This window comes from Alternaria ventricosa (genome assembly GCF_023758065.1).
Source record: "Alternaria ventricosa strain BMP 2768 chromosome Unknown scaffold_27, whole genome shotgun sequence".
Classification (NCBI taxonomy): domain Eukaryota; kingdom Fungi; phylum Ascomycota; class Dothideomycetes; order Pleosporales; family Pleosporaceae; genus Alternaria; species Alternaria ventricosa.
Window position 1 is genome coordinate 315,562 of NW_026055707.1, and position 12,321 is coordinate 327,882.

Genomic DNA, 12,321 nt, shown 5'->3' on the forward strand with positions numbered 1-12,321 from the left:
GTCGTGAAAGTAAGAGCATTAGCAGTACACCATCGGAGTACTATATCCGTGCGCAAGGTCGAATGAGCCGTCGCGCGCCGCTCTGTACTCTCAAAAACATGTAAAGATCTAGTAGAGCTTCAGTGAGTGCGATCAGGAGAGATGCTCAAGAAGGACATGAAGTACAGTCGAGGGTTCGCAACAAGATGTTAACGATGACGGGTAGAAAGAGTAGCAAGAGGAAGAAGAGTGTGGTCGTGGGTGATACAGAATAGGACATGAATAAGGTTCGACAGGCGCCAACACGGTGGCGAGGCGTGAGCACCGACGTCATAGCGTGGATGGGAACGGCTAGCTGCTCCTTGAAACGCTGCCATTATCGATAGCGGCAACGCCGACCTGAGCACCAACGACCCAACGACTGCACCACCTACGTACATCGGACATCGCGACTTGTCCATGGGCCTCCTTCTGCTGACTAGACCGTTCCCCGCCGACGAAGAAACAATATACGAATCCGAAGTCAGCGACCGCGGTCATCCTGCAACACCCCTCATACCCGCACTGACCCCAGGGACTGTACTACGGGGCATGATACTCCACCGTCCACTACTAGTCGCCATGGTCTCCGCAACGTTCCTTAATTGCCTCTATAACATACCGTGATGGCCGGCAAAGCCGAATCCTCCATCCATCGGACATCCCAAGACCAAAGATCTGAGAGATGCCTGGTGCGCTGCTCAAGACACATTCGCAAGACACGTTGCTTCCAGGTCTTGGGCACTTAGCCATGGTTCAACCCGAACGAACTCAGCGCTCGACTCCATATCCGCCCTACCCGCTGGTTCCCAAAGAAACATAGGTTCTACGCTTCAGACTCTTGGCCGAGTGTCTTGGAGCCGAGGTATCGCGAACGTAGGGACAGCATTCACCATATCACATGTCTGAGTCGCTGCCATCGCCGATGCGCATCCGCGTGCCCTCTCAACTACCGTGGCCTCATCGATCAACACCAACCGCCGCCTTCCGATTACGCTTTAGCGCATCTATTGGCACACATTGACGACGGCATAGACGCGAATACGATTACAAGGGTGTGCGCAATGTAAACTGCACCCAGATACTGATGTCACTTAGACCATGGCGAACCCTTTAGCCTCGGCGCAATACACTCCTGTATACCTCCGCGAACTTCTCCAGAACGCGCGATCGAACATGCACCGCGGTGCGCGATCGGACGACAACGTCGCAATACAACTGGACAATATGTGTGTGGAGACGTTGTTTGGTCTCCTACGATGCTATCTGGGTATAGCAAACAGTGGAAGATGGCACTGTGATCTCTACATAGAGTCTGGAACCGCGCCCGTTGGCTCACTGCTGCCCACGTCGGCCTTATCGCTATCCATGAAGGTTGTGCTCCCCATCTTCACATTGTTGCGTAAGCAACGTGAACTGCAATGGTCGGCAGCTCATGTCATATTGCGCATTCCCGAGCGGGAGCTTGCGGTCTTGACATCGTTGCAATCTCGACGCGAACATCAAGTACAGCAGCCATGCCCGCCATCGCGTTCGCGTATCAAGGATCCCAACTAACAGCAAGAAACTCGATTGGTCCTATGCATATCTCCCGGTTGAAACCATCACGTAGGTATTGGCACAGGATCAGAAGAGTTCTGCACGATGTGTAATTCTAGGGTACATTGCCGGGCTTGTCCAATATGTCGGAACTACGGAATATCCTCGTGCTGCCGTGGAGAGTGATGAGAGTGGGTACAGCTATATGCCCTTCGACAAAGCACTTAACAGAGTGACTTGGCCATTTCAAACAAGCCCCGATCCCTGGCGCGCGCCACCGTGTACTCGATGTTCATCCCCTGCGATTGAAAGTTGTTCGACATCATATTCAGAATAGCTTTGTGGTTGACATGTGCGTGTTGTGATGGGTACACGATCCTGAGTTCGCGCTTCATCCCGACACTCAGCGCTCGCCGCATTTTGTCTTTCGCAGCCAATCTTTCGTACTCCGTGTGGTCACACCATGGATCACCGAGCTTAAATTTTCGCTTGTGTAGCGGTCCCAGTGGGTGGCTCAGGAGTCGAATTCGAATCTCGCACGTCTTCCTGAGCGCCATTCTTCTCAAAGTCTGTTTCACAAACTTGTGCAAGTGCTTGGTTTTGCACTTGGTCTGCGCACTGGAAGCCCTCATATTGCCGTCTGGTACTTGCTGCCGTACATACGTGTCGTTGTACCACGATGCGATCTTCAGGCTAACGTATTTGACCGCGGTACTGTGCTTTTGGGGCCCATCTAGGTACGTGCGGAGTTGCTTGCCGGCAAGATGGAAGGTATCCGAGAGTGCGACATACACAGGGTCTATCTCAGCGCGCGTCGGGCCGAGAATGATCTTGGGTGCAAGCTCGTCGTTGATCTTCTGTAACGGCTTTTGTGCGGCGGGCTGCTTCACTTCTTCGTGTATGGTCTTGTTGAGTAGAAGCAGTGCGGTTGGCATCCGACATACTTCCCAGCTGCAGATGCAGGGCTCGGGGAATACGGGATCGTAAACGATGGCCGAAAGGTAGTTGTAGATTTGGCAGCGTAGTTCGGTTGGGAGGGCCATGAATGGAGAGGACGCTGTAGCATTCATCGTAGCTGTGGATGGTCGTGGGCTTTGATAGGGTCGTCGTTCAGGCTTTCTCTTCTTGACGTTTCTGTCGGCGGGTGTCTCGTCGCCGGCCGGCTTATTCAGAGGATGTGTGCGTGTGGTGGCGCCGCCTGCCTTAACTCTCTTCGCAGGCTTTGCAGTCGTGTCTGCTTTGCTCCTTCGCTTTGGAGGCATCGCGGCGGTATCGCGCAAGGTTTTACGTGCGCCGTGTTGCCAGGTGTCTGTATCAGCTCAGTTTGATCATAAAATGTTAAGTGTGTCGGCAAGAACGGCATAAAAGAGGACGCGAGTTTTATCGCGATCTAAAAATTTGCTGTTTCGTTTCTGTGGTTGAGCCGTTCCAACTTGCTCGATGCTGACCAATGTAGCAACCATGAAACATGACTGTAGCTCGACGGTACCGTTCATGAGCAGAACTCGGCACCAATCAGCTGTGCGCAAGATGTCAAATATGAGTCTACCATGCAACAAGATCCACACAATACCGACGTCGTTGCCAACAAAAACTACTTCCCTGCCACCAGCATCCCTACCCCTAATCAGAATGGGAAGTCGAATACCTCGACGGGAATGCGAATATAGATTTCGTGAGACAGCTGGTATCAGGAAAGCGAATGAGGCGAATATCATGTCGAAACGCATCACATGCGATGAACTTTTAGCAACGGAAGCGTATCTGGCTGATAACATAGAGACATGTATAAGGTAGACTGTGTGAAGAACGTTCTCTGCGAACGTAACCCTGAATTCATCGAGTTGGCATTGCAAGCATATACCGTAGCTTACGTTCGCAGTGCTCGATCGGATGCCAAGAAGAAGTCCTGACCGGTATCGTATATGGGCGCGTCGCCGTCAGAGAAAGTCTCATGGGATTGAGGATACCACACCACGAAGGATGCCTTCGAATTAAAACCTCTGTAGTCCTTAATGCTTCTTCGCATCCTTCTCTTTCTTCTTCTCCACGATCAGCGCATTCAGCCTGAAGAACGACGTGAACCCTTCAACGAAACACGTGCCCACCCACTTCCACCATACCGCATCAAGAAACGTGCATCCGTGTTTCGCAAGCTTTCTCGCCATGATGATCGCTTCAACCATGTGGATAGGTACCATGATGGCCCAAACCGTGAAGCCAATTCGAGCGACGAAGCTCGCGAAGCCTGGCACAAGATACAACACCGTCTCGTAGAGAAGCGATCCAGGCTGCCAGTTTGCCGGCCGCGGTAGTAAGAGCAGGGCAAGCACACATTGCGTAAAGTTCCACAGATGAGCAGGACGCATGTACGCAGGAACGAACTTGGTGATGGCGATGTCGCTTCGGCCCAGGGTCTGGAGAGCGTCTTTGTCCATTTGAACAAGCCGCTCGCGAGCCTCGCGCATGGCCTTCATCGGTGGGTCGAAGGCGATCACAGCTTGTTGCCCACCACAGCTCAAGACCATCTGGTTCAGATCAATGTCGACCATCTGCGCGGAGCGACTCTGCATCATGGACTTGGAAGCGTACGCTTCGGCATATCGGCGTATCTACGGTCAAGATTAGGACTGGGACTCGAATTCGATATCAATGGTGCGTGAAATGGGTGGCGCGTACGGAGTCGTGGTGGTCTGCATTCATGTGCTTGATAATCCGCTGCTTTGCGGCTGCATCTGCAGCTTCTGGGGATGTCATGCTGGACTAGCAGTAGTTTGGTGTCCAATTGACTGGTTGCTCTTGTTGAGCTCTGAAGGAGGTACGTAGGGAATTGCCGTCGTCACGATACCCGCCAGACCGGCGCAATTCGGGCCGGCCATCGGGGAAGATCTGGTGCGCCCCGCGATTGCGTCTTCCCAACGATCGTTAGCACAACGCTCATGATATCGAATTTATCGCGGGATTCTTTCGACGCTGCGCTACCTCAGATCTATTGTGCACGCTATGAAGACGCGTTCCCATTTCCACGCCAGCACTAAACGGTCTCCCGCACCCTGTGGGTAAACGTTGCGCCAGACCACTGATCGAGGCCTCGCCCGTGCCACAGCATGTCCCAAAGCGTTGATGTCAAGCGCATTCAGCTGACGCGTTGCTCGATGCATCGCTGCTGGGCTTGGTGCGCGCGCCAATGACGAGTAAGCGAGACCAGAGGCACACGAGCTCGCAACGCATCGGGTTGAGCGGAACAGCTAGACTGTCGCAAGCACAATTTCAGATCTAAAATAATCAGGTTGGCAGCGCGCAGGGATGGGGTCAAGTTTTGGGACGCTGGCGGTGGGGTGGATGTGGGTGCCACATGGTGCGTCAGACTGCATGACGGGTGGCTCGAGTGCGGCAGGGGTAGCAGGTACCTTGAAGCTTCAAACCGGTTCCTGCTCCCAGGCCGCTTTTCTCTTATTAACGAATTGCGCCGCGGCTCTGGACTCGCAACAATTTCCGAAGCACCTTCAGCTCGTCACGCATCACCCGTCTAACTACTTCCCACCCACACAAGAACCACCCAAACAGCACCATGGCGGACACAGTTGAAGAGACCAAGCAGTCTGTCTCCGGAGAGGGAAACGCGGATGCCAACGCCTCGGTAGGCGCAAAGGGCAGTGCGGAATCATCGAGTAAGAAAACCGAAAGGAAGACGCCGAAGAAGCTGGGCGGAAAGAAGCCTCAACAGCAGCCCACTCCTGACGCCACTCCTGCCCCCGAAAGCGATGGCGAAGGGAAAGCTGAGCAAGAGGACGCAGAATCCAAGAAGCAAACCAACGGCGGCGACGCCGACAACGAATCCGACGAACCCCAACAAGAAAAGTCTAAGTCGCAATCGAGACGCCGCCAGTCGCGTGGCCGTGGCCGACGAGGCGCAGACTCCGGTGCTGAGTCTGATGCACGATCCGACGTGTCCCAATCTGGAGGCCGTCGCAACCGCCAGCGCCAAAAGAAGGGCGGCAAGGGTGGAGGTCCGCTAGACGACATCACTGAGAACGTCCCCGGAGGCGATGCAGTCGGTGGAGCCGGCGAGATGGTTCAAAACACTGCCGGTAACGCCGTCAACCAAGTTGGAGACACCGCTGGCAAGGCTCTCGGAGGTCTCACTGGCGGCGGCGGCGGTGAAGAAGAGGGTGGAAAGGACGGAGGTGAGCAGCTGAGGCTGCGCCTGGAACTCAACCTCGACATTGAGATCCAGTTGAAGGCCAAGATCCACGGTGATCTCACGCTTGGATTGCTGTAAGTCAAGTCTGCAGCCACTTATCACCGAAGCCAAATGCTAACTCTGCGCAGTAACTAGATGATGGCCGAGGATGAATGCACGAAACGCATCGATTGTTATATTGGGAGATCATAATGGCGTTTGGTTTGGAGTTTTGCATGTAGTGTTACGATACGTATTGCAGTATAATACGACACAATGAACAACTTGCACCATCACTCTTTGCTGAATCATCGCGCTGGCATACTGATGGTGTTGGTGATTCTGTAATCGCATCCAACTTCGTCATGATCATCGCAGCGTCAGGGGATGTCTCTACTAGGCGTGCTATTACCAGGCCCTGTAATAATACCCCAGTAACCGAGAGCGCATGCGACGTCAACTCACTGAGCATAAAGCAAGCGTTCCGAGCCTGAGTCTAAACTTGACGACTATTATGCCCAGGATCGAGTGTTGCACAGCCGTTGCCCGCGAGATCAACGGTCCGCGTTAAGCGATCGGCGGGCGGACTAGCCACTCGCGTGGGCGCGAGACTGGTTATGCTTCGCCATCGCTGCGCGCGTCGTCAGCATGTGTGCAAATGTCGGGCGACTTGCAAAGACGCGCGCAGATGCATCGTCTTGACATACGTCACGCAGCGGCTGTCAACCCGATTGGGACAGCAATGGCTGGTGTCGCTCGATGTGGGCCTGACGTCATCCGTAGCGAGCCTGAAACGGTGAGACGGTACGACGGATGAAAAGACAGGGGTGCAAGCTTGCGGCGGCGGCGTCCTTGCTTTGGGGGCTACAGAGGACCAGGCCGTTGCGAGTAATCTTGTTTTTGGAGTGGAGCTATCCGTACCAGTCGTGGCGTGCGTAGGCGTGTAGTAGCTCCGCTTGCTGCTCGACCTTGCTGACTTCACATCTTGCTCGCATCCATCGCCGTTACCTCGACACCTCTGCGCAATCCTTCACCTCCCTCACGCAGACAATCCCCATCTACAACTGCCTCCTCTAACCGCCCGAGGCCTTGCATGATAGCAAGGATACCCGACGACATGGCCGACAAGGACTCCGACTATGAGAACCAGCCGCACGAGCGGTCGACGATGCAGCAGGAGAAGGCTGTGAACAAGGCCAAGCAGGACAAGCGCGAGGCGGGCTTACAATCCGCCCGGTCGCGCTCCTCGTCGCGCCGCGCCCGCCGCAACCGCATCGAAGAAGACAAGAAGAACGGCAAATACATGCACACGACGTCGCTAGAAGCCCTCGAGGAAGCCGACGCAAACGGCGATCTCCAGAAGATGGGAATGTTCGAGCGTATCGGCCCGGACAGCACATCCATGGACGGGCCCGTCACATACGCCCGCGCCATGCGAGGCGAAATCCCCATGCGCGGCACCGACCCCAACCAGCCCTACCGCATGGAGCCGCAGCAAAAGGGCAGCGAGCTCAAGGACCAGGACGGACTGAAGCTGACGCTCGAGGCGAATCTGGAGATTGAGATTGAACTCAAAGCGAGTATCCGCGGCGATTTGACTTTGAGCTTGTAGTAAGTCGACCCCTGCCTTCGCCCTTTCGCTTACATCGAGCCTATACATGACTGTACGAGCGAGCGAGCGAAAGTGACGAAGTGTCTCTGGAAGATGAGCATGGACGAGTGCTAATTGGCATCACGCAGCCAATAACACAACTATCGTTGCCCTCTTCCTTCGAATGACATCGTTTGCGCTCGCCGTGCAGTCCAGGCCTCGACCACCACCCCTCCTCTCCTCCCCCCTCTCCTCCCCCCTCGTTGTTTCTTCTTCGCCAGCGTCCTGGCGAGACACGTAGTAACTGAACTTAACAGCGAATAGTGCTTGATGGATGTTGCATTCCCCCTCGTTCCACGACCGTCACGAACCCGCCCCGCAGCCGGCGCCGACCGCGAACAACGGGGCAGCGTTATATGGGGATACATGTTTGAGCGTTTAGGAGTTACACTGGTTGCTTTGTAGGGGCTCGGATAGCATGCGACAATAAAAGAATCGATAATGACCACCCGTTTTGTTGGCCAGGCGGTCGCGTTCCATGATGTGCATACTTTGGTACCGAATGCAGGCTGCGCCATGTCGCTCGGAGCAGCTTGTCAGCGCCTGCAGCTTGCAGCTGCGCAGTGCCATACTGCATGTTGCGACAGACTGACATGCGCAGGGCAGACGCTCGAATGAATATCTCAAGGCCGACAGACCTCCTGATGACCGGTATATTTACCATCGCGCTGTCCACGAAAGGGCTTCATGGACCCTTGTAGCATACGTAAAATCGACCAGCGACCAGCGACCAGAGCCAATAAGTCGCTGTGCCATGCCTCTCCACACTGAACTGTTTGGTAACGAGAGCCACAATGGCGAGGGTCTCGTATGCACGCAACCCGCAATATTGCGCGACTGACAGCTTCACACCACATCCCATCTACGTACTGACACCTAAACACCACCCCATACGAGAAGCCGCTTCTAGCAATTAGTCCTACATCTCAGCAACAAGCGTGTCCCCTCTCTTTCCGATACCCAGTTCGCCGACGACAAAATGGGTGCCTTCAGCGCTTTCGTTACCCGCCGAATGGATCCTGAGGCCGCAGAGAATAGCGGCCTGCGGAGATGGCGCAGACGTGCGAATACAGTCGCGGGAGGTAAGTTAGTTCCGGCTGGCAAGACTTGGAAGGGCAGTGATGCTGACATCGCGTCGCGCAAAGGTCAGGACGGTCACGATGTCAAGGAATCTTGGGCCAAGCGTGCGGCGAAGGGTCTCTGGGAGCGTGTCCACAAAAGCGGCAATCGAGCAAAGGATACTGAGGCTACTGGGACTGCGTTGATGCGCAATGGGAGCAACGACCTTTCTACGGGGGTGAGAACACAGCTGCTTATCTCTGCCCCTGTGGCTTTCCATTCCGATGACATGCCGGAGGGTTCTATTCGCGATAACGATGCGGCTGCGATTGAGGATCCCGGAAGTGTACCGGTACCAGTACAGTATGCGCATGGACAGCAGTACCTTGCGATCGAATCAGCCTCTTCCACAGCCGACATCGTCTCCTCCTCAACGACCGTGACCACCACCCACTTCGGAAGCCCACTGACACTGTGTCCTCGCCATACACATGCGCGAAGTCCCACACCTGACTGGATCCCGGCTTCCACAAGCCCCCGGGTCTCGGAGGTCTCTACCGCCATCGAGTCGCCCTCGGGTTCTGATTTATCAGTTGATCCCTATCACGAGCTCATCGACAGCATCGAACGATTTCACTTCGCTCTTCTTGTGGACTCCAGCACCATTGACAACATGTGCGGCGACATACGAGACGTACTTGAGATAGCTAGCAATAACTTGCTGACCGTCGGATGCGACCTACAAAGGCTGCTAGTCATCTGGCGTAAGCTCACCAACAACGCAGCGAACGTCGCTGTGCTTGGGTTGCTAGAACCATGGGCCCTTGTAAGCAAGGAGTATGTCGTGAAAGCTTGCGCAGACATGAAGAAAGGCCTTCAGTCCTATGAGGACTGGTCGGACATCATGGCTCGCAAAAAGATGATAGCCCAATCTCAGAACGCGATCAGCCATGAGTGGTGCGCAGCCTTGAACGAAAATATTAAAGGGCTCGACGTGCTCGAAGCGCTGGACTTTGACGATGTTGCTGCTCAGGTAGAGTTTGTAATGAGGAAGTACATCGGTGCTGAGGAGGAAGTCGCGACTCTAGATGGACCAGCTGCTCCTGCCAGCATGACTAACACGGTGCTGCCTAGCGCCCTGTCCAGACACCGCCGCACCTCGGTTTCACTGAGTAAGCGTCTTTTCATCACACTGTCGCGACCGCGATGTGGTTCGACCAGCCCGCAAGCAAGCCCAAGGGCCTCGCAACCAACATCGCGATACCCACAGTTGTGCCAATCGCTTACGCCTCCCGCACAAACATCAAGGCCATCACCCCCAGAAGCCTCGGTGAAATACGAAAGCCAGCCTACTCCGGCTGTAGCGAGCGCCCCTAGCCATGCCCAGCCTGCGACAGCCACTTTGAGGTCGACTGCGTGTACCACGAATGCGCCCAGCTATGCCCGGCCGACGAAAGCAAGCATGGGATGGTGCCAACCGACAGCCAGCAACAGCATGACTGCATCCAGAGTCGCGTCAGCATCTCAGTCGTACCGTCCAGCTTCTGCAACCTACGGTCTCCGGGCGACTCGGGTACAACTCCAGAGAACCCCAAACGACGAGCACAGAGGCCCTTCATCTGATCTCGAACACGCTCCGCCCATCCCACCCAAGTCCATCAAAAGACTGATACCCAGAGCTTCCTCCCCGTTGCCCGCCCACCTACGCTCCGACTCAGCTCAATCTCTATCGCGGAACGACGTAGTTGCTACTCGGCGAAGTACCTGCCCGTCGATCTATACAAACAGCAAGCTTCCAGTGAAAGCCAATGGCACGAACCATAGCGATTTCCTTCGACTCGCCAAGGCTGATCCGCAGACCGCGCATGACGCGAACACGGCCCGCGTACCTACACCACGACCCATGCGCGACAAGCTCGCCGTTGGCGTCGATCACGATCGGGATCCCAGCCCGAACACGCATCACATGGCGGTCAGAATGGACGAGATACGCGCGAGGATGAGTCGGATGACCGCAGACATTAAGGCAAGAAAGCTGGCCAGAGAGAGTGTCGCTGGAAGGGAGCTGACGGTGGAGGCAACGAAAGATGGATGGACGAAAGCTAGAGATGATGCGCACGCCCAGGAAGGCTAATGAGGATAGAGACACACCAGACGCCAGATGTCATTATGGGCAGCGAACACCAATGAAGTAAATGTCTCCGCGCCTGCCACTTTCGCATCCCATCCACCGATCGCGTTCCGGCGTTCCCGGTGTCTCCGCAATCGACCCCGAGTGTGTGAATATCCTACCAGTCTCGCCGATCTCAAGTATTGGGCTTGCACCACGCGAGAAGGTGTGATGTCTCAGAGTCACCAAATTTTACAGCAACTATGCTGACCTTGGCTCACACCGGAGCCGCAGACGGGGTTGTGAAAGGACGTTGATGATCTTCATTGATGCAGCCAGCATCCACGCGCTCCTCATTCGACGGACTTTACACAGCACGGTAGCTCTTTTCCACGTCGTCTTCACACGAGTCTCGATCTTACGGCCCGTTCCCCTGCTGTACCCGGTTGCACCGAACCCAGCGTGGTGGCGCGCCCACTGCGACCTATGAGATCCCATTTTTTGGCTCTTGTACCCGCAATGTGATGTTGCTTTCCCGTCATACTGGATCCAACATGGTTGACCTACCCGGACCACCTGTCCGCCACGCGCTTCGACCCTCACAGCTGGGTCGCCGAAGAGACGGCTGTCCCGAAATGACCTGCAGCAACCGCCTCATCGTGATCATAGCTGACATAGCGAAGCATCGAATGACTGGGAATGGGGCCTTCGGTGGTCTCGATACGTTGGCGGCGTGAGTCTGGGCTCGAGCACGCACGCTGCAGCAACTCAACGATTCACCGTCACATTACCATTGGCCTCAACTGGTAAGATGCTATACTGCCTAGGATATATGAGACTATGCCAAGTGGTTGGTGTCACTCCTCATGAACAGCAGCGTTCACATTGACCGCTACTCGCAAAGCAATCCGCGTCCCCGTTCCACGTCTGCTTGTCCAAAGAGCCCTTCGAGGTGCGACGGTAACGAAACGTCCACACCGCCGAAGAATGCTGGCTTGGCGAGTATGCAGGGTTCGTAGCACAATATGCAGTTCAGTTCCGAGATCACCGATAATACGTACGCTTCAAGGCGCGCGGCATCGGTACAAACCTCCAGTAATTCTCAAGCACTCAGCGAGCCCTTACAACACTTCGACTTCTACATATGAGCCGACTGAAGTGTTTGAAAGCAACCTGGCATCCTTCCAGGAAAACCAACCTTCAACATGCCTCTCCAGAAGCCTCATCCTCAGGTTCAATCGCTCAAGGTTCAGCCTGAAACCGCGCTACAACAGTTGCAGGAAAGGCGGAGCACTCTCCATAGCATCAGCGAACTCAATGCGACTGACGTGGCGACACCTGAGCTTCGTGCCTTCGCCGCTGCGATACAGAATCCGCCGCGAGACCGGGAGCGCGCCCTCAAAGCCGGACGTAATGCTGTAACGACCAATAAACAACCGAGTCGATACCGACGCTTGTCGAGCTCGGAATGCTCTCAAGCCGAAGCTACAGTTCCTCAATCGCTTTGGCATTCTACAGTAAGCCACCAAGAACGGTACGCACAGAGCCTCCATGGCAAAGGGATGAACCTGGAGGAGGAAGGCTGGAACGCCCGACGAGAGCATTCAGGCTTCCACCACAGAGGGGCAGTAACGTCGCGGGAACGTCGCCGCCAGTCACTGCAACACATGCCACAGGATGGAAATTATTCCAAGATGAAAAGGCAATCAGTGCGCTTTACCTCACGGTCCAACCTTCGATCATACTCCAGTCATCCCCAAT

At 55.1% G+C, this 12,321-nt stretch overlaps 4 protein-coding genes across 4 annotated transcripts; 2 read left to right on the forward strand and 2 right to left on the reverse strand.

Moving 5' to 3' along the window:
• Positions 1 to 1,781: 1,781 nt before the first annotated feature.
• J4E93_010223 (uncharacterized protein) lies at positions 1,782 to 2,819 on the reverse strand (the record flags this gene model as incomplete). Its single annotated transcript, XM_049348108.1, has 1 exon — positions 1,782 to 2,819. The coding sequence occupies one exon, from the start codon at positions 2,817 to 2,819 to the stop codon at positions 1,782 to 1,784; it is 1,038 nt and encodes a 345-aa protein (XP_049194841.1).
• Positions 2,820 to 3,569: 750 nt separating this feature from the next.
• On the reverse strand, positions 3,570 to 4,314 carry J4E93_010224 (uncharacterized protein; the record flags this gene model as incomplete). The annotated part of the gene is made up of 2 exons (XM_049348109.1): positions 3,570 to 4,169; positions 4,237 to 4,314. The coding sequence occupies 2 exons, from the start codon at positions 4,312 to 4,314 to the stop codon at positions 3,570 to 3,572; spliced, it is 678 nt and encodes a 225-aa protein (XP_049194842.1).
• Positions 4,315 to 5,128: 814 nt separating this feature from the next.
• On the forward strand, positions 5,129 to 5,839 carry J4E93_010225 (uncharacterized protein; the record flags this gene model as incomplete). The annotated part of the gene is made up of 1 exon (XM_049348110.1): positions 5,129 to 5,839. One exon carries the CDS (start codon positions 5,129 to 5,131, stop codon positions 5,837 to 5,839), a length of 711 nt encoding a protein of 236 aa, XP_049194843.1.
• Positions 5,840 to 6,857: 1,018 nt separating this feature from the next.
• J4E93_010226 (uncharacterized protein) lies at positions 6,858 to 10,584 on the forward strand (the record flags this gene model as incomplete). The annotated part of the gene is made up of 3 exons (XM_049348111.1): positions 6,858 to 7,351; positions 8,322 to 9,622; positions 10,250 to 10,584. The coding sequence occupies 3 exons, from the start codon at positions 6,858 to 6,860 to the stop codon at positions 10,582 to 10,584; spliced, it is 2,130 nt and encodes a 709-aa protein (XP_049194844.1).
• Between the last annotated feature and the right edge of the window lie 1,737 nt (positions 10,585 to 12,321).